Source organism: Hemicordylus capensis, chromosome 10 (assembly GCF_027244095.1).
Source record: "Hemicordylus capensis ecotype Gifberg chromosome 10, rHemCap1.1.pri, whole genome shotgun sequence".
Lineage (NCBI taxonomy): Eukaryota > Metazoa > Chordata > Lepidosauria > Squamata > Cordylidae > Hemicordylus > Hemicordylus capensis.
In genome coordinates, this window is record NC_069666.1 from 30,252,830 (window position 1) to 30,276,432 (window position 23,603).

Here is a 23,603-nt window from a genome sequence, read left to right on the forward strand (position 1 = left end):
CTGAGGAGACGCGGGCCTGGAAAGGACCACAAAGGAAACCTCCCCAGTCAAGTGCGCAGCTCGGGCAACCAACCAGACGGAGCTCGCTCGCTCGCTCGCCCGCCGGGCAAAGTGCTTCCTCCTCCTCCTCCTCGCAGCCCAGGTCAGGTCGATGTTCGGCCCGCCATACTCCTGCCCCGCGCCTGGCCACCATGAACTCTCAGCTGGCAATGGAGAGCCTGGGCGAGCTGCACGGGGTGAGCCATGAGTCGGTGCTGGCCGGAGCCGACTTGCTGAGCAGCGGCCCGCACTCCCGCAGCTCGGGGGCCCAGCGAGGCGCCGCCTTGGGTGCTCGCACCATGGGCATGGCCGCCCTGCTGGACGGCGCGGACTATCCCCACCATCACCACCACCCCCACCACCACCCGGCGCACCACCCGGCGCACCACCCCCACCGGAGCCCCGCGGAGCCCTCCTCGCTGGCTGGGCCGCTGCACCCCACCATGACCATGGCGTGCGAGACCCCGCCTGGACTGGGCATGAGCGGCACCTACACCACCCTGACGCCCCTGCAGCCGCTGCCCCCCATCTCCACCGTGGCTGACAAATTCCCGCACCACCCCCACCACCCCCACCAGCGGCTGGCAGGCAACGTGAGCGGCAGCTTCACCCTCCTGCGGGACGAGCGAGCGGGCCTGGCCGCCTCTATGAACAACTTGTACACGCCCTACCACAAGGAGGTGCCCGGCATGGGGCAGAGCCTCTCCCCGCTCTCGGGCCCGGGCTTGGGAGGGCTCCATAACGGCCAGCAGGGGCTGCCGCACTACGCCCACCCGGGGGCCGCCATGCCGGCCGAGAAGATGCTGACTCCCAACGGCTTCGAAACCCACCACCCCACCCTGCTGGCCCGGCCCGGGGACCAGCACCTCTCCGCCCCCTCCACCGGCAGCATGGGACCTCTCAGCGGGATCTCGCACGCCCACCTGAGCGCTCAGGGCCAGGGGTCACTGCTGGGCTCAGCCAGGGAGCCAAATCCTGCCGCGGGCGCCACAGCCTCGCAGATCGCGGCGGGCGGGAGCGCCTCAGGACAGCTGGAGGAGATCAACACCAAGGAGGTGGCCCAGCGCATCACCACCGAGCTGAAGCGCTACAGCATCCCGCAGGCCATCTTCGCCCAGAGGGTCCTGTGCCGCTCCCAGGGGACCCTCTCGGACCTTCTGCGCAACCCCAAGCCCTGGAGCAAACTCAAGTCCGGCCGCGAGACCTTTCGCAGGATGTGGAAGTGGCTGCAGGAGCCCGAGTTCCAGCGGATGTCGGCGCTGAGGCTGGCAGGTAAGAGCCGAGCTGAGGCGGAAGCGGGGACAGGGAGGGAGGGCTGACCGGGGATGGTGGCGCCCACCGGCTGCTCCTGTGGAGCTGCTGCCTGGAAGCCTCACGCGTCAGGGGGCAGGGAGGCCCAGGAGCCGCCTCCGGCGAGCCTCGCTCAGGGAAGCGCCTCCTCGCCCGGTCTCCAAACAATGGCACTCCTCCAGGGCCGAAGGGGCGGGTGACCAGAGGGAGCGCAGCGTCAGAAGGACGGCGAAAGAGCTCGCCGCTGGCCAGGGCGCGCGGGTCCCCGCCGGCTTCTCCAGGCCGAGGTTGCAGCCGGTCTGTGGACCCTCAGGAGAATTCCTAGGTGTGCCAGGGCAGTTCATGAATCGGGGCCACCCTGGAAGCTGGCCTCCAGCAGCCGGCTGCGAGGAGAATGATGGAGCTTGCTCTGCTCCGGCGTGCGGCTGGCTGGGGGTTTCTCTCCCTTCAGCACACGTGCGCAGTGTGCCTTTCAGACTGTCCCGCAGGCGGCGGGGGCGGGGGGAGGTGCTGGTGCCTTTGTGGGGAACAGGTCTCTTCTGCTCCTGCTTCTGCCTCGGGAAATCGGGGCAGCATTGCTGGCACAGGTCGAGTCTGTTGGCCTGGATCTTTGCAGCCGCGAATGGCTGGAATGATGTTGTGTTAGGCATTCTTTGTTTCCGTTTTGTTCCGTTTATACATAGATGCTTGTCCACAAAATATTAAGGAACCCAGACACAGAGTCCCGCCCCCTCCCCAAGCCCACTTATTTCTCTTGCCTGGAGATTGGAGGGTGGGGGGTAGATCCAGAGCGGAGGCTGGTCGAAAAGGGGCGAAGGGGCGAATGTTGGTCTCTCTGAGTTAGTGTCTCGGTCCTATATTGTGAAGTGGAAAACACAAATATTGTCCGTACGTTTCGGCAGAGCGAAGGCGCTCGCGCTTAACACAGTGGATCTCTCTTGTGGCGCTCCGCTGGGTAGAGAAGGGGACAGTCCTTCCTCCTGGTTCAGAGGAATGGTTTCAAGGCTGGTCCGGCGGCGGCGGTGGTGGTGGCGGTGGCGGTGGTGTGAGGGTGTGGAGCTGGCCTGCGTGCTGAACTGGAGCAGCCGCTCAGAGGTCCAGCGCCTCCCAGCACCGGGGATTTGGGCTCTCTCGGAGCGCGTTTGATTCCGGTGGGAGATGCTTCGGAACCGGCCCAAGTCTGAGGCTCGCAGCCTTACCTCCAGTCCCGTGGGGCGCACCGGGAGGGAGCTCTGCGGGATGGAGACCGAGGCGCCTCCGCAGCGGGAGGGGAGAGCTCTTGCCCCTCTGCCGAGGGCGCTTTGCCAACGCCTCCCTGGCCACGGCAGGCTGGTCTCCCTAGTCGGGACTGTGGCAGTCACGGCTCCATTTCGGAAAGCATCCTTCGGGGCGAGGCCGACGGCTGGTGCGCTCCTGCCAGAGAAGCGGCTGTTCGCCGTCCAGGTGCAGCCGAAGGGAAGGGCTGACGCGGCTTTCGGGCTCTGCTGGTGCCTGCTCGGGATCAGGCTCTTGGCGCAGGCCTGCTGGAGGGGCTCACTTCGCAACTCCTCTTCTGGTTGGTTTTCTTGCCAGCCGGGGGCCGAGTAGCGGCTGCTTTTGCTTGGAGCGCCGTCGGTCTCCTGCTCAGGCCTTTGGGGTCCCGTCCCCCCGCGGAACTCAAAAGTAGTGAGAAGAAGATGGAGGGTTTCGATTGGGGAGGGGGAGGACGTTTTATCTTGGATTGGAAAATTGTGTCTGTCTGGAAAGCGGATTATTTGCATCGATCAGTACTGGAAACGACCTCTGGATTCGGAATCTTCCAAGATTCGAATCTTCCGACACTCCTTTTCTCGGAGAGGAAGCTGGGCCTGGCAGGCCAACCCTCAGGGCTGCAGTTGGCCGCAGGGGCTGCAGCTGGGAGAGGTGAGGCGACAGCGCAGCCGGCTTCCCCTCCGCTTCTTGTCTGGCCCCTTCTTTCGGCCGTCCTCTCTGGGGTCACTTGAGCCCTCTTGGAACCCTAACCAAGCGCCAAGAGGACAGCCTTACCCCCTCCTCACCCTGCCCCGCCTCCAGAAAAATGGGCCCACCGGTTCCTCTGCCGAATGGCTCCCTTGGATATACTTCGGAATCACCCCGGCGCGCATGTCACAGTCAGACGAGCATGCCTTCCCACCGTCAGAATCCCAGCCTGCGTCCACCCTCTCTGCAGTCGCTCAGGGATCCCTCCGTGGGAAGCAAGAGCAGCTTGCCAAGCCCAGGGAAGACTCCACACCCGCACCCCAACATTTCTACAGGTAAAGGGAGGGAGGGAGGGAAGGGCTGGGCCGGCTGGGTCCCGCCGCCAGTTTCCTGCTCCACGGCAGCTCCTGGCCTCCAGAAGCGGCCCAAGAAGGTCCCCGGCAGCTGAAGAACCGCACGGCCTGAGGGGCCTGCCCGGAGCTGCTGGCGGCTCTCAGCCCGACCGACCGCCTTCCTGCCCAGAAAAGCCTCCTCTCGCCTGGAGCAGGGAGGCGGCTGCGCCTGAGGCAGCGAGCGAGGCCATCATCATCGCCTGCAAATGCATCAACTATTGATTTTATTTTGTGCAGGTTTTAAATGGAGATGATCTTCCTAAGTGGTAAAAATCTGCGCCGATTGATATTGATGTACGAACATCAGTTCCAAATATCATAAATTACTCCGGCCAACGCAAATTAAATTTCGCGTCCAAATTATACCTCACTCTCCGGCATTTAGAGAATTATCTGAGAGATTACTATCCACAGCAATTCGCCCTTTAGCTCCCTTATTTATATGCCTCGCCCTTTTCCGACGCCAGGAGCGAGCTGGGGGAAGGGAGAGTCAGGGACGGCCTCCAGCCCCAGCACTGGTCGGCTTCCAGTGACTCGCCGACCCTCCGGGTTCTGCAGCCGCCCCGGAGCGCGTCGGCCTGTTTCGAAAGGGAATCGAAGCGAGCCGAGAGTGGGCAGCGGAGGTCCCACGCGGAAAGCTGGCTCTTGGGCGACACAGCCGGAGCCGACGCAGCGGCAGCAGCAGCAGCAGCGCCCGAAACCATGCGCCCCTCCAGACCATGCAGTGGGCCTGGCCAGGCCGCGCACTCCTCCCAAGGGGCTTCGGGCGCCTCGCCGGGAGCTGCCCTCGGAGCTAACCGGCCTCCATTCTTTCCCAGCGTGCCCCAGGGAAAGTCTGGGAAGAGGCGAGGCAAATGCGGAGCACTTTACAACCTAACAGAAGAACACATCAGAACAGCCCTGCTGGATCAGGCCCCTCAAGGAGGCCCGTCTAGTCCAGCATCCGGTTCCACACAGTGGCCCACCAGATGCCGCTGGGAGCCCACAGGCAGGAGTTGAAAGGGGGCCCGCCCTCCCTCCTGCTGCTATCACTCCCCTGCAACTGGGACTCAGAGAAGCCTCCTGCCTTTGAGGCTGGCGGTGGCCTAATTGAAAAGGCTACTTTTGGCAGAAAACCCCCCTTCTCTGCCGATCGCCCTCTTTGCATAAAGCACAGTTAGGGAGCGTTTGAGTCCTTGTTATGAATTCCAGGAAAAATAACTGTGGCTAAAAAAGAGCTCCTAGAAGATAAAAATGCGCCTTCCCCTCTATTATAGAGGCTCCATGGCCAGCACATGTCAAAGGCGACTCCTTTTTTTCTGTCCAGACAAAAACAGCCAAGTGGACCGACTCACTGTATGCTGCTCGCTCTCTTAAAAAGAAGCCCCAAGACCGGCGCGCTGGGCTTTTCACGTGGCTGCCGCCGCAAGATCCGAAGGCTTTTACTTCGCTTCCTCCTTGCACGTGCAAAAGCTCCCTTGACTTGAAGGGGCTTCTCCATTCTTTCGTTGCTGCGTGCCGGCCCCCACCCCGTCTCTCCGGCCTCTGGCTAAGCGGGTTGAGCCCGCGAAAGAAAGCGCCCGCCTCAACACAGGGGTGAGCGAGTTTTGAAGGGAGGCTCCACGTGACCTGCGGTTCTGCCGCAAAAGCCAGCAATCTGGAGACAGGCGCTTCCCCCTCCTCGGGCATCCCGGAGCGGCTGGTACGCGGGAGGGCCACTGGAGTCTCCTGAAGGGACGCCCGCCGTGGCCCCTGAGAGCGAGCTACGCCCTTTCCAACATCAGCAGCCGGAGACTTGAACCGTCCGCAGCCTTGTGTCGGATCAGCTCTGTTGGAGGCTGCTTACAAGCAAAGTGCAAAATGGCCAAAAAAACCCAAACCGCACACAAAAACAAATGTAAACTCTCTGTTAGTAATAACTTTATGTCACCAGCCTAACAATAGATACATGAAATAAAAAGAAAAATAAAGCAGTACAGTGATACTGGAAGGTGCAGAAAGGCATCATCTCACACTGAGGGGGAGGAGGCAATGGTCAACCCCTCCTGTATTCTACCAAAGAAAACCACAGGGATCTATGGGCGCCCGGAGCCGAAACCGACTTGGCGGCACACTTTACCTTACCTTAGCTCGGATACCTTTTTTTTTAACGATAAAGGCCTTGAGCTGCCTTCAAAAGGGGTGGGGTTTTGCCTGGGGTTTTGCCCCCCCCGCTTCTCATTGCGTCCAAGTCCTCCATTCGCCCCACAGATGGTTCTGGAGGGCGGGGCTCGGAGCTGGGAGAGAGCGAGGGCGAGCGAGAGCTGCTCCCAGAGCCGTGGGGGTCTCGGGCCGCGACAGCGAAGGCATCCCTCAGAGACAGAGTCCCTTTCAAGAGGCTGGAAGAACTTCGCTCATCCCGTTTAGCGCTGGCTGTTTTGGAGCCTTGGACGCCTCACACGCGTAATCTGGAGGTGTTGATGCTAAATAAGATGATGGAAAATACATTTTAACCTCCAATCGTTTTAATGCGAACACAGTATTTTCTCAACGAGGTGGCCTCATCATCTTGTTGTTGAGCTGCTAACCCGCGGCGAAGGCTCAAGGTGCAGGCAGGAAAGGGTGGGCGGGAGCATCGTCTAGAGCAGGGATTCTGCACGTGGGGTCCCCAGATGTTATTGGACTTCAACTCCCATAATCCCCAACCAAAGGCCTCTGGGGCTGGGGATTATGGGAGTTGAAATCCAATAACATCTGGGGACCCTACGTGGAGAATCCCTGCTCTAGACTGACTCCCGCTCCAGTCCGGGGAAGCTTATTCTCCTCCAGGGGGCCTGTCGGATTTAGGTCAACCCCATCACTTCCCTCTCAAATGCGATGGCAAAAATGGTCCTTGCCACCAGGGGTGTAGCTAGGGGAGAGAAGGCCCCCTCTCTGGCAGCCCCCCAGAGTGAGGGAGATCATGAAGAAAATAGGGAGGGCTGGAGCTGGAGGGCCCTCAAGAGCTGGGGGCCGTGTTCGTTGAACACTTTTGCTCAATTATAGCTACGCCCCTACTTGCCACCCAAATCCAGCCTCCTACAGTTTCCACAAGAAAATGAATGCCAGAATTAGTGTGATTCCCCAGAATGCTTTCCTGAGTGCCTGTTAACTGCAGCAGCACTATTTTTCGTAAAAGAAAACAGACGACAAAAACACAAAACACCCCACCCCAGATTAAAACTCTGCTCTGGAACAAATAAAGATAACACCTCAAGATCATTGCAGCACCGTGAAGAGGGCACAAGTTTAAACAAAGAAGGGACCTTCCACTCAAACGGAGGGCAGGGGCAGGGGCGCGGCCAGCTCCCCCTTTGCACCTGCGCAGTGCAGCAGAGGACAGGTGGTGGGTCCTCTGTCCACAAACTGCCTCTCAGGAAAGTGCTCCCTGCTATGCTAGTGGCAAGTTTAAGTTTTAGAATATGGATCACACTGACAAATTGGGCTGAGCATTTCTATCCTATTTACACAGGGATTTTACCTTGCCTTTTAACTCCACTGCCACCCTAAGGGTCCCCAAGGCAGCTCACAAAAAATCAAAATCAAAATAATACAATAAAACCACAAGCTAAATCCTTAAAATAATACGAACAATCAGCAGGGGCAGAAGCTTAACAAGCAGATGAAATTCAAATATCTGATGGACCAGAAACATCCTGACCAGGTGAGAAGAGATCATAAGTGCTGGAGTCCCAAACTCAAGGGGGGCGGATGTCAGCCAAGGAAGCAGAAGGCTCGAAGTCCCAGCAAGGACCGTGCCGCCGCCTCCTGCATTCTGTGCCCGCGATCGCTGTTTCCAAGTGCTTGTCAGGAGGAGCCCCACACACAGTGCATTGCAATGGGCCATCCCAGATGTGACTCCAGAGGTGTGCAGCACTAGTCCGATCTTGTAAAGAGGAAGCTGTTGGAAAGCTTCGGTCAGTGAGGGAGTATTCCTTGCGGTGCATTTGGAAATCCATTTACTGAAGCTTTCGTTTCGTTAGGAAGCGAGGAAGCTGCCCTATACTGAGTCAGACCATTGGTCTATCTAGCTCAGTATTGCCTTCATAGACTGGCAGCAGCTTCTCCAAGATTGCAGGCGGGAATCTCTCTCAGCCCTATCTTGGAGATGCTGCCAGGGAGGGAACTTGGAACCTTCTGCTCTTTCCAGAGCGGCTCCATCCCCTGAGGGGAAGATCTTGCAGTGCTCACACATCAAGTCTCCCATTCAAATGCAACCAGGGCAGACCCTGCTTAGCTAAGGGGACAAGGCATGCTTGCTGCCACCAGACCAGCTCTCCTCTCTACAGGATTTCTACCAGGGCTGACCTGACCATATAGGCGAAGCAGGAGGTTGCCTGGTGGGGATCCACATTTTAAGGGGCACCCAATTAGACTGGCTTCTGACCGTGGCTGTTTGCTTGTTTCCCCAGCCAGTGTTCCCGCTAAATTTTTCATGTGTGGGCAGAATGAGCTTTGTTCTGTATCAAGGCAGTGTGTGTGTGTGTAGAGTGGAGCCTTCCTGATTTATCCTGAGTGGCATCGAAAAATAAATGCATGGACATCAGAAACCTTCATTGTGTGTGTGTGCACATGCGCTCATGCCTTAGAGGGAACCACCTCAGGCTGGTCACGGGGGGGGGGGACGGGGACGGGACGGGACTGCTGCATATCCAACGTGATATCAAGGGGGAGGGGTTTGTTTGGAGGGTGCCCCTTGCTCTATCCATCAGTCATCTTTATTACAGGCATAGACCAGCATGAAATGCAGGGTGTAATCACACAGTACACAGCAAAATGCACAATGATATGTTAAAAGGCCGAAGGAAACATTAAAAGTGTTTAAATTCATAAAAGGGCAGGAAGAAACATAAAAAGGCATACAAGACATAAAGGTATAAAAGGCATAAAAGGGATAAAAGGGATAAAAGGCACAAAGAGGCATTATTGAGCATGTCTTGTGTTCTGTTTTCATTTAAAACTCAAGACAACATAAAGAAAAATACAGAGCCCAGTTAGAGCATGGTATGTGCTTCACACCTCCCTAACCAGACTTGTGCTTCCAGGCCAGTGAAGAAGACTGAACCAAGTGTGTGCAAGCAAGAGGACAAATCACCCTCCTCGTCACTACTGTGGCTGCCGTGCCAAATAGGCCTCAATCTATTCAGCCATGAAATCTTTTGTATGGGAGAAGAAGCCACACTCTGGCACAAGGAAGAACAAATATTCTGGGGGTATATGTTGGTAGACAAGATTCCTTTGCAGGCTGCCTCTGGGACAGCACCTTTAGGTCTGCAATCTCAGTAAAGGAAATCCAGTCCACAAGCCCCGAGATTCCTTTGCCCCACTACTTGGCGGGAGGAGGTTGAAAAGTGATTGTTTTCATTGCTCCAGGTTATTCATTCTGGAGCAGTGGGTGGGGGAGTTGATTCCAACTCGCCATCCTCTCCATACGCCCCTCTCCCCAAAAAGAGGCCTCCTCCACCTAGGAGTCCTCTGGCAGTTGAATTGTGGCAAGTGTTCTGAGAAAGTCTTCCAGAAGATAAGCTGCCATATCTTGTGGGCAGCAGCCTTGCAGCTGATTGATTCATCACCTTCTCTGAGAGAGTATTTGCCTACAACAGCCAAGAGAAGGCTGGCCTGTGGGTGGGAACAAGTCATGAGGGCCCCATGTCCCGACACACCAGGGCTTGATAAGCGTCAGTGGCACGAATCCCCCTGCACACCATCTCAGGCTGTGGCCAAAGGAAAGGCTCACGGTGGGGCTGAAGGACAGGGGCACAGAGGCATCCTTGGAGGCATGCTCTCATCCTGAAGCCCCCCTTTCATTTGGGTAAAGACAGCTGTGGGCAGTAGTGGCCCTGTAGGGATGGAGAAGGAGCCCCAGCAGCAGCTATGCTCTCACTGCGTTTGGCCCCCACCCTCGATATAACGGAACCTTGCAGGCTCTCCAGCAGGGGAAGGAAATCCCCAACGTGGTTAAAGACCAGGATGGGGAATGACCAGGCCACACAACTCAATTGCAGCTGGGGCAGAATCAGAAGGAAAGAGAGGGGGGGCGGGGGCTGCTGATAGCCAAGCAGCTGGGACACATTTTCCACCCATCTAGCTCACGAGTCGGGGAGGTAACTGGTGTGGGTTGGGACTGATGTGTGAGGAGGGAAAGGTTCACTTTTTCTCTGCACCCCATTTTCCTGATGACAATGATTCCCATAAAACAGAAACCACTGACTGACATACCATGCAAGGCTATGTCAGCCCAGGACCATCGCATGCAAACAAACTGTGCAAGTTGCACAATCACAAAAAATAGTTTTCAGTGGGCTTACTCTTGTGCAACATCATCTGAACAATTTTTGCATTTGTGCAATTAGTGCAGCTTGCATGCTTGCAACATTACTGGGGGCTGTCATGCCATGCAAGGGTGCTGGTTGATGTACCTTTGCGTGGCATGACAGAGGCTGCTCCCAAAGAGCCAGTCTGTCAGAGCTGGTCAGCTGACTTCAGTAAACCACCAGTTAGCCACATGGCCGTTTGCTGTTACTGGGAATAGGAAAAGCTGTGGGATAAGAGCATTAGGGCAAATGTGGTGGAAACACAAACAGTGTCTGGCCTATGCTTTCCCCCATGTGATCTCTATTTCCTGGTAGAGCCCATGCCCACACCCATTGATGACCTCTCCCAATGGTTTCATGTAGATGTTAAGCATGGGGGAGAGAGCAGGACCCAGCAGCACCCCACAGGCCAATGGCCACGGGGCAGAGCAGGTGTCCCCCTGCACCACTCTCTGCATATGCCCCTCAAGGCATGTTGCTATTGTGTCAGCTGTCTGTCCATGTCTGGGTGTGACTTCAGGAGACGGTCATTGCCTTTAAAGCCCAAAGTGGTTTGGAGGGGGGCTTGGTCTCTGACCTGCTCTCATGTGATTGGACCTGCTCATTCAGGATGCTTGTTGTGCTGGAGATTCCGCTGGAGGGAACGCCAGGAGATGCCTTCTCTGCTGTGGCAGCCACTTGCAGCTCCTGAGATCTGGCCTCTCCGTGCCAAGGTGCTTTCTTTGTGCTTCGTGCTCTCTGGCCACATCTCAGGGATTCTGCTTGTCTGTCTGGTCCAACACAGCAAGAGACAAACCAAGTGTATGGTGGAAGGAGGGCGGGAAGGGAGCTGTGAGCACCCGTTTCTTTTGGCAACATGGAAAAGCAGAGACTCCCTCTGCAATCCTATGCGTCTTTGCTCAGAAGCAAATCCTGTTTATTCAGTGGGACTTACTCCCACGTGGCATGCACAGGACCGTAGACTAAAATAGCTGCCCTATGCACACCTTCCACTTTCCTGGAAGCACAGAAGATAGTGTTTTTGTGCCATCGTCCTGTTCTGTCAGGAGGCTGGCCTTTGGGATGAGACCGAGGGCTGGGGGAGGTTATCGTGCAGGGGAGGGGGATGGAGGTCTGGTCCAGAAGTTGCTGGTCTTTTATTTGTTGTGCCAGGCCTTTTTGCAGATATGTGTTTGGACTCTCTTGAGTGGGATGGTGTGGGGGTCCAGCATTTCTGGGGCAGCTATTACTGTAGTGGTGGGGAATAGAAGAATTGGCGCTGGCAGAGCAGCTGGCCATTACAGGGGAAGGGAAATCAGCAATCTAGCAACTGCTTCCACTGCCAACTGCTTTGTCAACTTTCAGGCCTTGGGGAGCAGCTCCAACTACCCACAGAGTCTGGCCTTGCTCCTCTGCAATGCCAGGTCAGTTCAGAATAAGACTGAAATTGTCCATGAACTGATCATGGATGAGGGAGCCAACCTGGCTTGTATAATTGAGACCTGGCTAGGGGATGCAAGTGGTCCAGTGTGGGCTCAGCTTCTCCCACCAGGCTACTCTGTCATGGAGCAGGCTAGGGGGAGTGTGTGTGTGGGGTGTGTGTGGAGTGGCTGTGGTCCATAAGAATATCATCTTCCTTACCACAGCCCCTGTAAGACAGATGACTTATATTGAGTGTGTCTTTCTGAAGCTGGGAACCAGGGACAGATTGGGGATTCTGTTGATGTACCATCCACCCCGATGCCCAACTAACTCCCCAACTGAGCCAACAGAGCTGGTCGTGGAACTGGTGTTGGAGTCTCCTAGACTTTTGGTACTGGAGGACTTCAATATCCACTTTGGGGCTGGCTTGTCTGGTGTGGCTCAGGAGTTCATAGCAGCCATGACAACTATGGGCCTATCCCAATTGGTTTCTGAACCAACGCATGTTGCTAGCCACACATTCAGTTTGGTCTTTTGTTCGGATTGGGGGGGGTGTTCCGTGGGTGGGGGATCCAGTGGTTTCCCCAATGACATGGACGGACCATTACCAGGTTAAGATTGGTTTCACAGCCACAATCCACCCCTGCAGGGGTGGTGGACCTATTAGGATGGTCCGCCCAAAAGGCTGCTGGACCCAGTAGGATTCCAAAAAGCCTTGGAGGGTTTTGATGTTGGTGCGGCCGGTGATTCTGTCAATGCCCTGATGGGAACCTGGAACAGGGAACTTACCAGGGCAATAGACATGATTGCGCCCCTTCCGACCTGCTTCTAAAATGGCCCCTTGGTATACTGAGGAGTTGTGAGGACTGAAGTGGTTGGTTTGGTGACTGGAACACAAGTGGAGAACTCGGTTTGAATCTGACAGAACGCAACACAGGACCCATTTGAAGGCTTATGTGGTAGCACGGCGTGCAGCAAAAAATTTTTTTGGTCTGCAAGCATTGCATCTGCAGGTTTGCATTCAGCAGAGCTGTCCCAGGCTATGAGAAGTTTAATTTCTGCTCCTTCTGCCTTAAATCAGTCCCCGGAGACATTCTGCTGTGATGCTTTTAATGGGTTCTTTGCCAACAAAATCTCCTGTATTTGGGCTGACTTGGACTCCACAACTTCTGCAGGAGGTGTCCAGCAACCCCTCTTCCAGTATTAGATTGGATCAGTTTCAATCTGTGTCTCCTGAGGATGTGGAAAAGCTGCCTGGGGCGGGGCGGCCTACCACTTGTTCTCTGGATCCTTGTCCAACTTGGCTGCTTCTGTCTAGCAAGGAGATTGTTGGAGGTGGCCTAGTTAATACTATAAATGCTTCTCTGAGGAATGGTAGGGTCCCTCCTTGTTTGAAGGAGGCAATGGTTAGACCACTTTTTAAAAAGCCTTCCCTGGACCCCTCAGCAATGGATAGTTATAGGCCAGTCTCCAATCTCGCTTGGTTGGGCAAGGTGATTGAGAGGGTGGTGGCCGACCATCTCCAGGTGGTTTTGGAGGAAACTGATTATCTAGACCCATTTCAAACTAGCTTTAGCGCTGGCTATGGGGTTGAAACAGCCTTGGTCAGCCTAATGGATGACCTTTACTGGGGAATCAACAGAGGAAGTGTGACTCTGCTGGTTCTTCTGGATCTCTCGGTGGTGTTCGATACCATCAACCATGGTACCCTTCTGTATCGCCTGGAGGAGTTGGGGATAGGGGGCACTGCTTTGCAGTGGTTCCACTCCTATCTTTCAGGTAGATTCCAGATGGTGGAGCTTGGTGACAGCTGCTCCTCAAAACATGAGCTGTTATATGGAGTCCCTCAGGGCTCCATTCCGTCACCAATGCTTTTCAATATCTACATAAAACCGCTGGGTGAGGTCATCAGGAAATTTGGTGCTGGGTGTTATCAGTATGTTGATGACACCCAAATCTACTTCTCTTTATCATCATCATGAAATGGCACTCATTCCCAAAATGCCTACCTATGGGTAGTAATGGGCTAGATGAGGGATAACAAAGTGAAACTGAATCTAAGCAAGACAGAAGTGCTCATTGTAGGAGATTGGAATTTGAGGAATGAGTTAAGTCTTCCTGTGCTGGATGGGGTTGCACTCCCCCAGAAGGAGCAGGTACACAGCTTGGGAGTACTCCTCAACCCAGGCCTCACCCTGGTATCTCAGATGGAGGCCATGGCCAGGACTGCTTTCTATCATCTTTGGCTGATTTGACAGCTGCACCCATTCCTTGAAGAGGATGACCTCAAAACAGTGGTGAATCAGCTCGTAACCTCCAGGCTTGACTATTGCATTGTGCTCTATATGGGGCTGCCTTTGTATGTAGTTTGGGAACTTCAGTTAGCGCAAAATGCGGCAGTCAGATTGGTCTCTGAGGCAACCCGGACAGACCATATTATTCCTGTTCTGAAACAGTTGTGCTGGCTGCCGATATGTTTCCAGGCAAAATACAAAGTGCTGATTATCTATCTATCTATATAATTCTCTAAGGCATACCCATGGCTAATCTTGTGTGTGGCAGTTCTCAGGAGAGTTTGCGAGCAGAAGCGCTGTGGTGATTGGGCAGTGGAGATTCCATATGCAAATAGGGAAGAGGAGCCTGTTGAGAGCAGAAGCACCATGGTGATTGGGCAGTGGGGATTCCACATGCAGATAAGGAGGAGGAGCCTGTGATGGTTAAGGTCAGTTGGAACGCAACAGTTACATATATCCTATATAATAAGATCCCTGGCATGCATCCGTGTCTCGGACGAAGGATGGTGTCTGCGACCGTGTCTCCCTCGGCTGTTCTGGGCATGCATGGTGCTCGTGTGCAGAAGAGCCGAGGGAGACAAGGATGCAGGCGCCGGCCGCCATGTTGGCCGGTTGGTCGGCCTGGCCGTGGGGAGGCCAGAGGCAGCGGCGGTGGGTCCAGCTTGACCCCAAGGAGGCCAGAGGCGGCGGCGACGGGACCGGCCCGACCGCGGGGAAGGGGTAGACGGCGACGGCGGGTCTGGCCTGACCGCCGGGAGGGGAAAGACGGTGGGGGCGGGTCCGGCCCGGCCGCAGGAATGACAGAGGCGGCGGTGGCAGGTCCGGGCCAACCACGGGGAGGGAAAAGGCGGCGGCGGTGCAGCCGGCAAACACAGCAATGGGCATCAATTTTCGAGACTAGCACCCATTATTTTAACGGGCTGAAAGATATAGATAGATAGATAGATAGATAGATAGATAGATAGATAGATATATGATAGTGGGCAGGGGTCTGCAAAGAGAGGGGCCGTGAGGGAGGAAAGAGTCCCTTCAGGAGAAGGAGGCTGCCCTTGTGTGTGAATTAGAGGAGGAAACAAGATGAACAAGATCGGTTGACTCAGGAAGGGAGAGAGAGAGAGAGAGAGAAGGAAGGAAGGAAGGAAGGAGGGAGGGGCGAGGGACGGGCCCGAGCCTGTCAGCAGCCTGAGGGGAACGAGCAGCCATGGTGGCGCCTATTGGCAGCAAGGAAGAGCCCAGTCAACCACTGCTGCTGTTTGGGGCTACCGTGGCCACTGGCGGAGGCAGGCAGGCAGGCAGGCAGGCAGGGGATGGGCCCGGGCCTGTCAGTGGCCTGAGGGGAACAAGAGACCATGGAGGTGGCGGCAGCAAGGATGGGCCCAGACAACTGCTGCTTCCGCTGCTCCAGTGAGGAGGACCAGGAGTGGAGCTCAGGCAAGGGTGGGAAGTCTCAGGGGATAGGGGGCTGCAGCTTGGCCAAGAGGCTCCAGCAAGAAGGCAGCCACAGCCAAGAGGGGTGAAGGGGGTGGAGGAAAGGGATGGAGGAGGAGGAGGAGGAGTGCTGCTCCTCAGGTGAGGGTGCTGGCGAGATCTCTGAGGTGAGGGGAGCAATCGAGTACAAGCACACAGATGCTCTGCACAGGTTAAGCTAGTTACCTTTAAAGCCCTGCACAGCTTAGGTCCACGTTATCTTAAAGAGCACCTTCTTCTGCATGATCCCCATCGCACGTTAAGGTAATCTGAGGAAGTCTGTCTCCAATTACCACCGGTTCGTCTGGTGGCGACTCAGAGGCGGGCCTTCTCTGTAGCCGCTCCTGGGCTGTGGAAGGCACTCCCGGCCAAAATCCCTAATCTGAGTTCATTCTTGGCCTTCAGGAGAGCCCTTCCTGGAGACTTATTGTTTGGCCTGGCCTTCCAGGGTTTTTAAACTGTAAATGTTTGGCAGGTTTTCCAGGGTTTTAAAAAAACTTTTAATTGTTAATGGTTTCATGATGTTTTTATAGTTTCTGGTTTTAACTGTTAATTGATTTTAGTTGTTTTTATTTAATGTAAGCCACCCTGAGCCACTTCTGGAAGGGCGGTATAGAAATCAAATAAATAAATAAATAAATAATACTGCCTGATCTGCCAGAACCAAATGACACCAATTGTACAGACCTTGGTCTTTGTATACACTCTACTCTACCAATTGTAGAATTAAATAATTGTGATCAAGCATACTGCCTTTGTTTCAGAGGGGAGCTGTGGAGGAGGGAACAAGGACGTACTTTAAGCATTCCCTGCTTTGGGGGCGCTAAAATTGCCCTCATTATAGAAAACTTTGCCATTGACAATAGAAACCAATATATGTGTGGTTATATTGAATTTTCTTAAATCTATGCAGAGGACTGCTAGAATTCGGCAGTTTTCACACATCCTCCATATAATGAAGTGTGGGTAGAGTAGAGACATTGTATACTGACATGATGCCCTGCACTTCCTTGACTGTTTTCCTTCCTTGTTAGAAAAGTGTTTGGTCTGCTGGTCAGAAACCCTGCGCCATCCAGTGGACTATAGTAGCTGGTGCAGGAAGCTCATACCATTGGCTGTTGGGTTTCTATGCAAGGAAAGGTGTAATGAACTTCAGACACAGGGCTTTTTTGAGAAAGCTTCCTTGGGTTTGTGCAGGAGTCATAGCTGGATATCTATACCAAGCAGGTATTCTGCTGGCTTATCCCACATTTTTCTGTCGACATCAGAGGAGGAGCACTGGAGAACATTGCAGCTTGAGGGCCCTCCCCTGTGTAAACCTCCCCTGCCTCTCCAAAAGAAGTACTGTATAATATATTTTAATTTTAATTTTGTTGCTGTATGGGGGCATCCTTCCAGTGTAGTGCATTTCTGCTCGCCAGACTCCTTTCTCAGCAGTGATCGTTTAAAGAAGCCTAAGTGCAATGGCACTCTCATTGCAGTGGTATATGCAAGAGAATCAGTCCCCAGGCCCCATTATAAATATTATCTGCAAGATTGAGACAACAGAGTGTCCTGGTCTTAAATCTATAGATCTAGAGCTTCTCTTTTTCTTCTCATACCCTTGGATTAGGTGGTGTTGCTATACAAAATATTTCCAAGTCAGAAAAGTTGTGAAAAATTATATGTTTTGCAAAGATTAGTTCAAGCTTCTTTGTTGTGATGACTGACTTGCATTTTCTAAACTGTGTATGAAGGTCTATGGTTGTTTTTGGTCTGTCGCCTCAATCTTGCCTGTTCTAGGTGGGGTTGCACTCCCCCCGAAGGAGCAGGTTTGCAACTTGGGGGTGCTCATTGATCCAGCACTGTTACTAGAGGCACAAGTGGCTTCTGTGGCTCAGAATACCTTTTATCGGCATCGGCTGATACGCCAACTGCAACCATATCTGGACAGAGAGAGCTTGGCCACAGTTACTCATGCTCTGGTAACCTCTCGCTTCGATTACTACAATGCACTGTACGTGGGGCTGCCTTTGAAAACAGTCCGAAAACCGCAGCTGGTACAAAATAGGGCTGCAAAATTATTAACTGGATGTTTTGATCATATTATCCCCACCACACGCTAAGGTCATCTGAGGAGGTCCGTCTCCAGTTACCACCGGTTCGTTTGGTGGCAACTCAGAGGCGGGCCTTCTCTGTAGCTGCTCCTGGGCTGTGGAATGCACTCCTGGCAAAAATCCGCAATCTGAATTCTTTATTGACCTTTAGGAGGAGAGCCATTAAAACCTATCTGTTGGCCTGGCCTTCCAGGGTTTTTAATTAGTTTTAATTGTTTTAATGCTGTAACCTGGTCTTCAGGGTTTTTTAATTGTTCTGATTGTTTAATTGTTTTTTATGATGTTTTAATTGTTAATTGATGTTTCATATTGTTTATATTTCTGTTTTAACTGTTATTGGTTTTAATGGTTTTGTTTTAATTGTAAACTGCCTTGAGCCACTTTGGAAGGGTGGTATAAAAATTGAATGAATGAATGAATGAATAAATAAATATTACGCCAGTGCTTTGTCAGAGGCACTGGCTCCCAATCCATTTCCAGGCCCAATTCAAAGTACTGGTTTTAACCTTTAGAGCCCTAAATGGCTTGGGATCGGGTTACCTGAGAGAGTACCTTGCCCTATATGTCCCTACCCGTACTTTAAGATCTTCTTTGGAGGCCCTCCTCCAGGTGCCCGTGCCAACGAGGTGAGGCGGGTGGCTACTAGGGAGAGGGTCTTGCTGGTGGTTGCACCCCACTTATGGAATAGCCTCCCCAGGGAGGTTCACCTGGCTTCGTCACTGTGTTCTTTTAGAAGGCAAGTAAAGACCTTTTTGTTCACCCAGTCTGTAATGGCACTCCTGACAGGGCAGAGTGGCTTGCCCCAGAACGACCCCCTTTTTACACCAAAGTGCCCCAAACAACAAGGCCGTGTGCGGAGTTTGAGGATTAGACACAGACCAGAAGTTACAAAATCAAAAAGTGGCTTATTTTAGCAATGGGGCTAAATAAATAATTTCAGGCAAGGGCCTGAGCCTGGAAATGAGGGGTGGGGTGGGGGGAGAGTAGGAGAGAGGTTCACACCACACATGAAACCAAAGAGAATAAAGAACCTCCCTAGCCTGGACTGCCCACTCCTTGGGGCCAACTCCAGGAGTCGAGCCTCCTCCCATGCGCCCCCTGCTCTTCAGTGAGACTTTCCTGGGGCACAGCAGGTGCTCCTGGGAGCAGAGCCCAGCCAATCCCTGCAAAGCTGTGCAGGGCATCCCAGGATTTGCTTGCAACTTCTGCTAGGCAAACTGAAGGGAGTTGCCAAGCCAGGAGTTGGAGCTCGACACCCAGAGAGTGCAAAGGCTTTGTTCCCATCCCTATTTTGCTCTTAGGGGGCTGTTCCTCCCCCTGCCCCCCTGCCCCCCGCCCCCACTTGAGTTGCTAGAATTATCATACTTCAGCTTCCTCCCCCAAGTATCTAGAAATGAAATCTTGAAGTGGGTGGGTGGATGTTTTGTGTGTCTAATGCAGCTGCGAACACCAAGGTGCTCTGGGCAAACGTATTATGGGTGAATGTAGCAGCAGTCTTCAGCATTGTGTAATAGTGGGTGGGGTTCTTGAGCAATCATTCTTGATATGGGAACTGGTTATTAGAAATCTGTCCTATTTCCCCCAGCAAAATGGTGGACACCATGGGCTTGGCCTTGGCTCATCCACTCTAGTCATCTGGGATCATCCTGTGCTCTGCACGCACATCTTATTATCTGCTTTCCATGGCCTGCTTGTGGTCAGCGTTGGACATAATTGTATTACCTCCCAGATGGTGTGGCTATGCCCTTGACACAGTCACAGGCATCTCCCTATTTTTTGTTGGTGAAATTTTATTTTCTCTCAAGTTTGTTTCAGAGCCAAATCCAACACTTCTCCTCCACCACTTGGCCAATATTTACTAAATGTTACTAAACATTTAGTTTTTGTTGCATCATTGATAAAACACTGGACATTATAACTATTCTAAATAATACATACATTTGGTCAAGATTAGATATATTGTTGATTCAATCTTACTAATAAAATATAAAAGAAAATTACCCATTCAAACTGGCCTCCTAAAATATCAAGACTAATTTGCAAATGTCAGCATTCACTGAATTTCTAACATTTACTCGAATAAACATCATCGTGGTGGTAGGGCGGGGGATAGGGACAGCGGCTGCTTCCTTCTGGACAGAAGAACCTTTATGTGTTCTGTTTTTATTGCAGCTTGCAAACGGAAAGAGCAAGAACATGGGAAGGAGCGAGGAAACACTCCCAAAAAGCCCAGGCTGGTCTTCACGGATGTCCAGCGTCGAACTCTGCACGCAATATTCAAGGAAAATAAGCGCCCTTCCAAAGAACTGCAAATCACCATTTCACAGCAGTTGGCTCTGGAGCTGAGCACAGTCAGCAACTTTTTCATGAATGCACGGAGGAGGAGTCTGGATAAATGGCAAGAAGAGGGCAGCTCCAATTCAGGCAACTCCTCCTCCTCCTCCTCTTCATCATCATCAAGCACTTGTACCAAAGCATAAGGAACTGGCCACAAACTGAACCTCGGTGGAAAAGCTTTAAAAATAAATAAACAAATGAATAGGGCCTCAAGAAAGCAGGTTTATATGTGAAACAGTTTTTAAAATGTTATTTATAAATCCAAAGAAACCAAAGACCTATTTGACCAGATTAAGACCTTGCTCGAAGAAACAAATGTTAGAAGGATGACGACTTGCAACACAGAGACTAAAAAGGAATCAAGAACCAACTACTTGCATTATACCTTCATCCAGGATCTTCTCTTCCCCCACACATGGCTGGTTAGTGGTTTGGTGTGCCACGAGTCCTTGTTTCCAAGGAACATATTTTCAGATGTGGCCCTTCAGCTCCACAGCAATGCTACAGAAGTGGGTGGTGTAAGCAGCATTCCTGTGGACACATCAGTGGTGAGAATTGTATCCAGGGCTGGTCTTCAGAAAGTAGGACCATCATAGCATTGAGTCGTCTGAGTTCATTTTAACAGTTGTGTGATTATGTTCTTTTAATTGCTTGAACTTTGCCAGCGCATACCTGGCACAAGTTCAAATAAGACAAAGAAATATTGAATGTTTCCTAAACCAGTTGCATTCTCTTTGTTTGTTAAGGAAAATATTCAGTCATATTCTCTCTCTCTCTCTCTCTCTCTCTCTCTCTCTCTCTCTCTCTCTCTCACACACACACACACAATTCCTTTGCAAAAAATATCAAGTAGTTACCAAAGAACACATTTAGTATCTTACTGAGGTATTTTGTTGCAATGATTTTAATACAACCAAAGCTATTTTTTACACAAAATTCCATTTTGAGCTGCCAGGATAATGAACTGATTATATAAGATGACCGTAAACAAGAGGGTGACTCCAACTGAGCACTTATCTCATTAATTCCCAGAACTAGTAAGGAACAGTTATGTGCAGTGATTGTGGTGGCCACGCGCTGCACCCCTGAGCAAACTGACTTCAATGGAAGGCCCTCTACGTTCTTGGGCATTTATTCCCTAGCAAGTACGTTTTGGGATGACAGAGCCGGTTCCAGATTTGATAGGGCCTTCTACAAAGGACCCTCCATGGGCTCCATGAATCAGTGTAAGACACTGGCTGACACACAGAGCGAGAGAGCAGCCCTGTAGAACTTCCTAACTAACTGCCCCAGTGCAGCAGAGAAGTGGCCATTTTTTACTCCCTCCCCTAGGAAGCCTTCTGTGGCACCCAAAAATATGCCCCCGAGGGCTGCAAGGACCTCAGGGAGATGTTTTCAGGCAGTACAGAGGGCTTCCTAAGGAAGGGGAGTGTCAAAAATTGCCACTTTCCTGCTGCACCGCTGCAATTCGTAGGGAAGTTTTGTTAGGCTGCTCTCCCAGGCAGTCATGGGTGCTTCCTCCTTGCTTTGTGTGTTGTCTGCCACTACTCTGAGCCAGATGGACCAAGGGCCTGATTCATTTGAAAGCAGGCTTGTGTGTTGATATTTATGTTCACCTCTGAGGTTTGCTGCTAAAGACTCTTTCAAGAACTGATCATTTTTGCTGTCTGACTTAAACAATTACTTTCATTGTTGCTGTCACACATTATTTATATAAATAAAACACATCCACTGTTTGTGTTTGTGTGCATACAAACATTTAGGAGCCAGAATAAGGGCCACTCAATGCCATCCCCACATGAAGGGCTTGGAGGTAGTCTCAGGGATCAGAGTGGGCTCTTTGGAGAGGGCTATGGATCTTTGGAGGATGCCCAGACATGCTGGCCCTTGACAGCAGCCCTGAAGATTGTAGCCAGTGAGACTTTGGACAAGAATATACATTTGCTGAGATGAAGGCTTTGGGCTTGTGAGTGGCCTTCCATGGCCTGACAAGATGCAGATGCCTCTGAAATGCCGACTGGCTTGTGCAGCTGAAAGATTATTTTCCCATTCTGGAGAAATGTTCCCGTATTTAGCTTTCAAAAGAGTGGCTGACATGCCCCACAGCACAACGGGGATGGTTCAGAAGCTCCCACACTGCTGCGGGGTGCAAGGCACACCCACAAGGTTGCTCCAGCACAGCTCACCTTTGCAAGACTGAAGGTTGTGCAACACTCCTTGCAGCAGGCTGCAAGGGAGAAGGAGAGAGAGGTAGGCTTTCCTTACATCTGCTGCCCAGGAAGAACTTTGCTCTCTGCTTCCCCACCACCACCCTGCAATAAGTACTGCTGCTATTGTTGTCAAGGCTCTGTTCTGAGGGAGGGCTGGCTACGTGCAGTATTTGCAATCATGCCAAGGTGAGCTATATTGGGACCGTCCCCTTGTGTGGCACTGTAGGCTTGGGTGTCAGAGCCCCAAAGAGGCACAGGAAGTTCTGCCCTGCCTGCATTATGCTGTGGGGCACATCAGCCACTATCAATTTGTATATGCACATAAACATTTGATGGGTATGTGTTTTATTCATTAATTGTTTAAAAACCAGACAGCCCAAATGATGGGGACTTGCTCTCAGGAAGTCAATGGGCTTGTAAGACACTCATTTTCACTGGTGAAGGAGTCCCTAGCTGTGAGTGAGCCACGGTCCAAAACAAAGTGGAACTCAGGCAGGGCTATTGGAAGGTGCCTGATGCTAGGCCAGACCCTTGGCTGTTCATCTCACGCAGGGTGTGGGCATCTACACTGTCTGGCTGCAGCTCCCCAAGGTTTGGGACAGAGAAGGCTCTTTCCCAGCCCTGCTTTTGGATGTCAGGAAGTGGATGCCTGCCTGACCCCCACTGCAAAAATGTGCCTTGGGAAAGGGCTGTGGTCTGTTTCTGCCCATGGACAGCTGCTCTTACTTCTGCTTACTGCTGTGTCACATTGTGATCCACCCCCTGAAGCCCTTGGACAGAAGCTGCACTGCAGTCAATGGGGCATATTTCTATAGGGTTGGGGAAGAAGAGTCTTTTCCGAGGAAATGGTATTCTGCTGAAAGGAGATGAGGAAAACAGAGGCAGCCTCATAAAGGTAGGCCAAGTGGCCACCTGGCCCCACAACCCAGTTATGAGAGAGGGTCAGAACTTAAACCAAGTGGATGCTGTTGATTACAATGAGACAAGTAGCCCCAGTGCCTCATCATCAGGGTGACATGAGCCAGATCAAACAGCACAGTTCTAGCCCTGCATTGCATTGCAGTGATGTTGTAATGGCATCATAGCACTGCAGTTATGCAGCCAGCAACTCCGCTGCTGTCCACACGCTTAGGATGGCAGGCAGGGCCGGCCTGATTCAGGCTCAATCAACTCTTAGACTTATTGGGAAGACTGTTGAAGGTTACTGAGCTTGTTGTTTGGGGAACAGCTGTGCTTGATTTCATAGAGCTTCAGTTCTTTTACACATTTGTAAGACTGAAGAGCTCTCAGCTCAGTCAGTTTCTCCACTACAAGAAGGATCCGCTTACCCTTGGGTTGCAAGTTTTTGAAAATAGGCCTTTTGCTGATTCAAAACTTCAGGACTACATTAACTCTCTGGAAGAAGAAAAGTGTGGGTTCTGCCTCAACCCTACACAGAATGAAGTTGCAGTCATTCACAATATTCCAGAGTAAGCCATTCTGAGCACTGAAGCTTCTGTTTGTTTGCTGTGTCCCATGTTCCTTGCCTGCTTAGCGAAGAAGCCAGTGGGGAGTGGGTGAGAATTATGCAACAACCTTTCTTAAAGGTGCTTGCACACAATCCTTCTATATTTTCCTAATTTGAATTCACAATTACAGTACAGCCCAATGTAGGAGGTTTTGGGGGGGGGGGCGTTATAAATGATGTAAATGTATTGCATTGCTGCTGATGCTTAACAATACTACTCTCAAGTAATCCAGACCTTGGGGCTGAACCAGCACATGAACCTCCTGCATGCAGGCCCTTCTAAGCCTCTGAGAGGCCCAGGGCAGGGGTCAGAATGGCCAT

General features: G+C 52.3%; 1 protein-coding gene across 1 annotated transcript; it reads left to right on the forward strand.

Moving 5' to 3' along the window:
- ONECUT1 (one cut homeobox 1) lies at positions 1-20,870 on the forward strand. The gene is made up of 2 exons (XM_053272778.1): positions 1-1,311; positions 19,401-20,870. Exons 1-2 carry the CDS (start codon positions 192-194, stop codon positions 19,706-19,708), a joined length of 1,428 nt encoding a protein of 475 aa, XP_053128753.1. The 5' UTR covers positions 1-191; the 3' UTR covers positions 19,709-20,870.
- Positions 20,871-23,603: the final 2,733 nt, after the last annotated feature.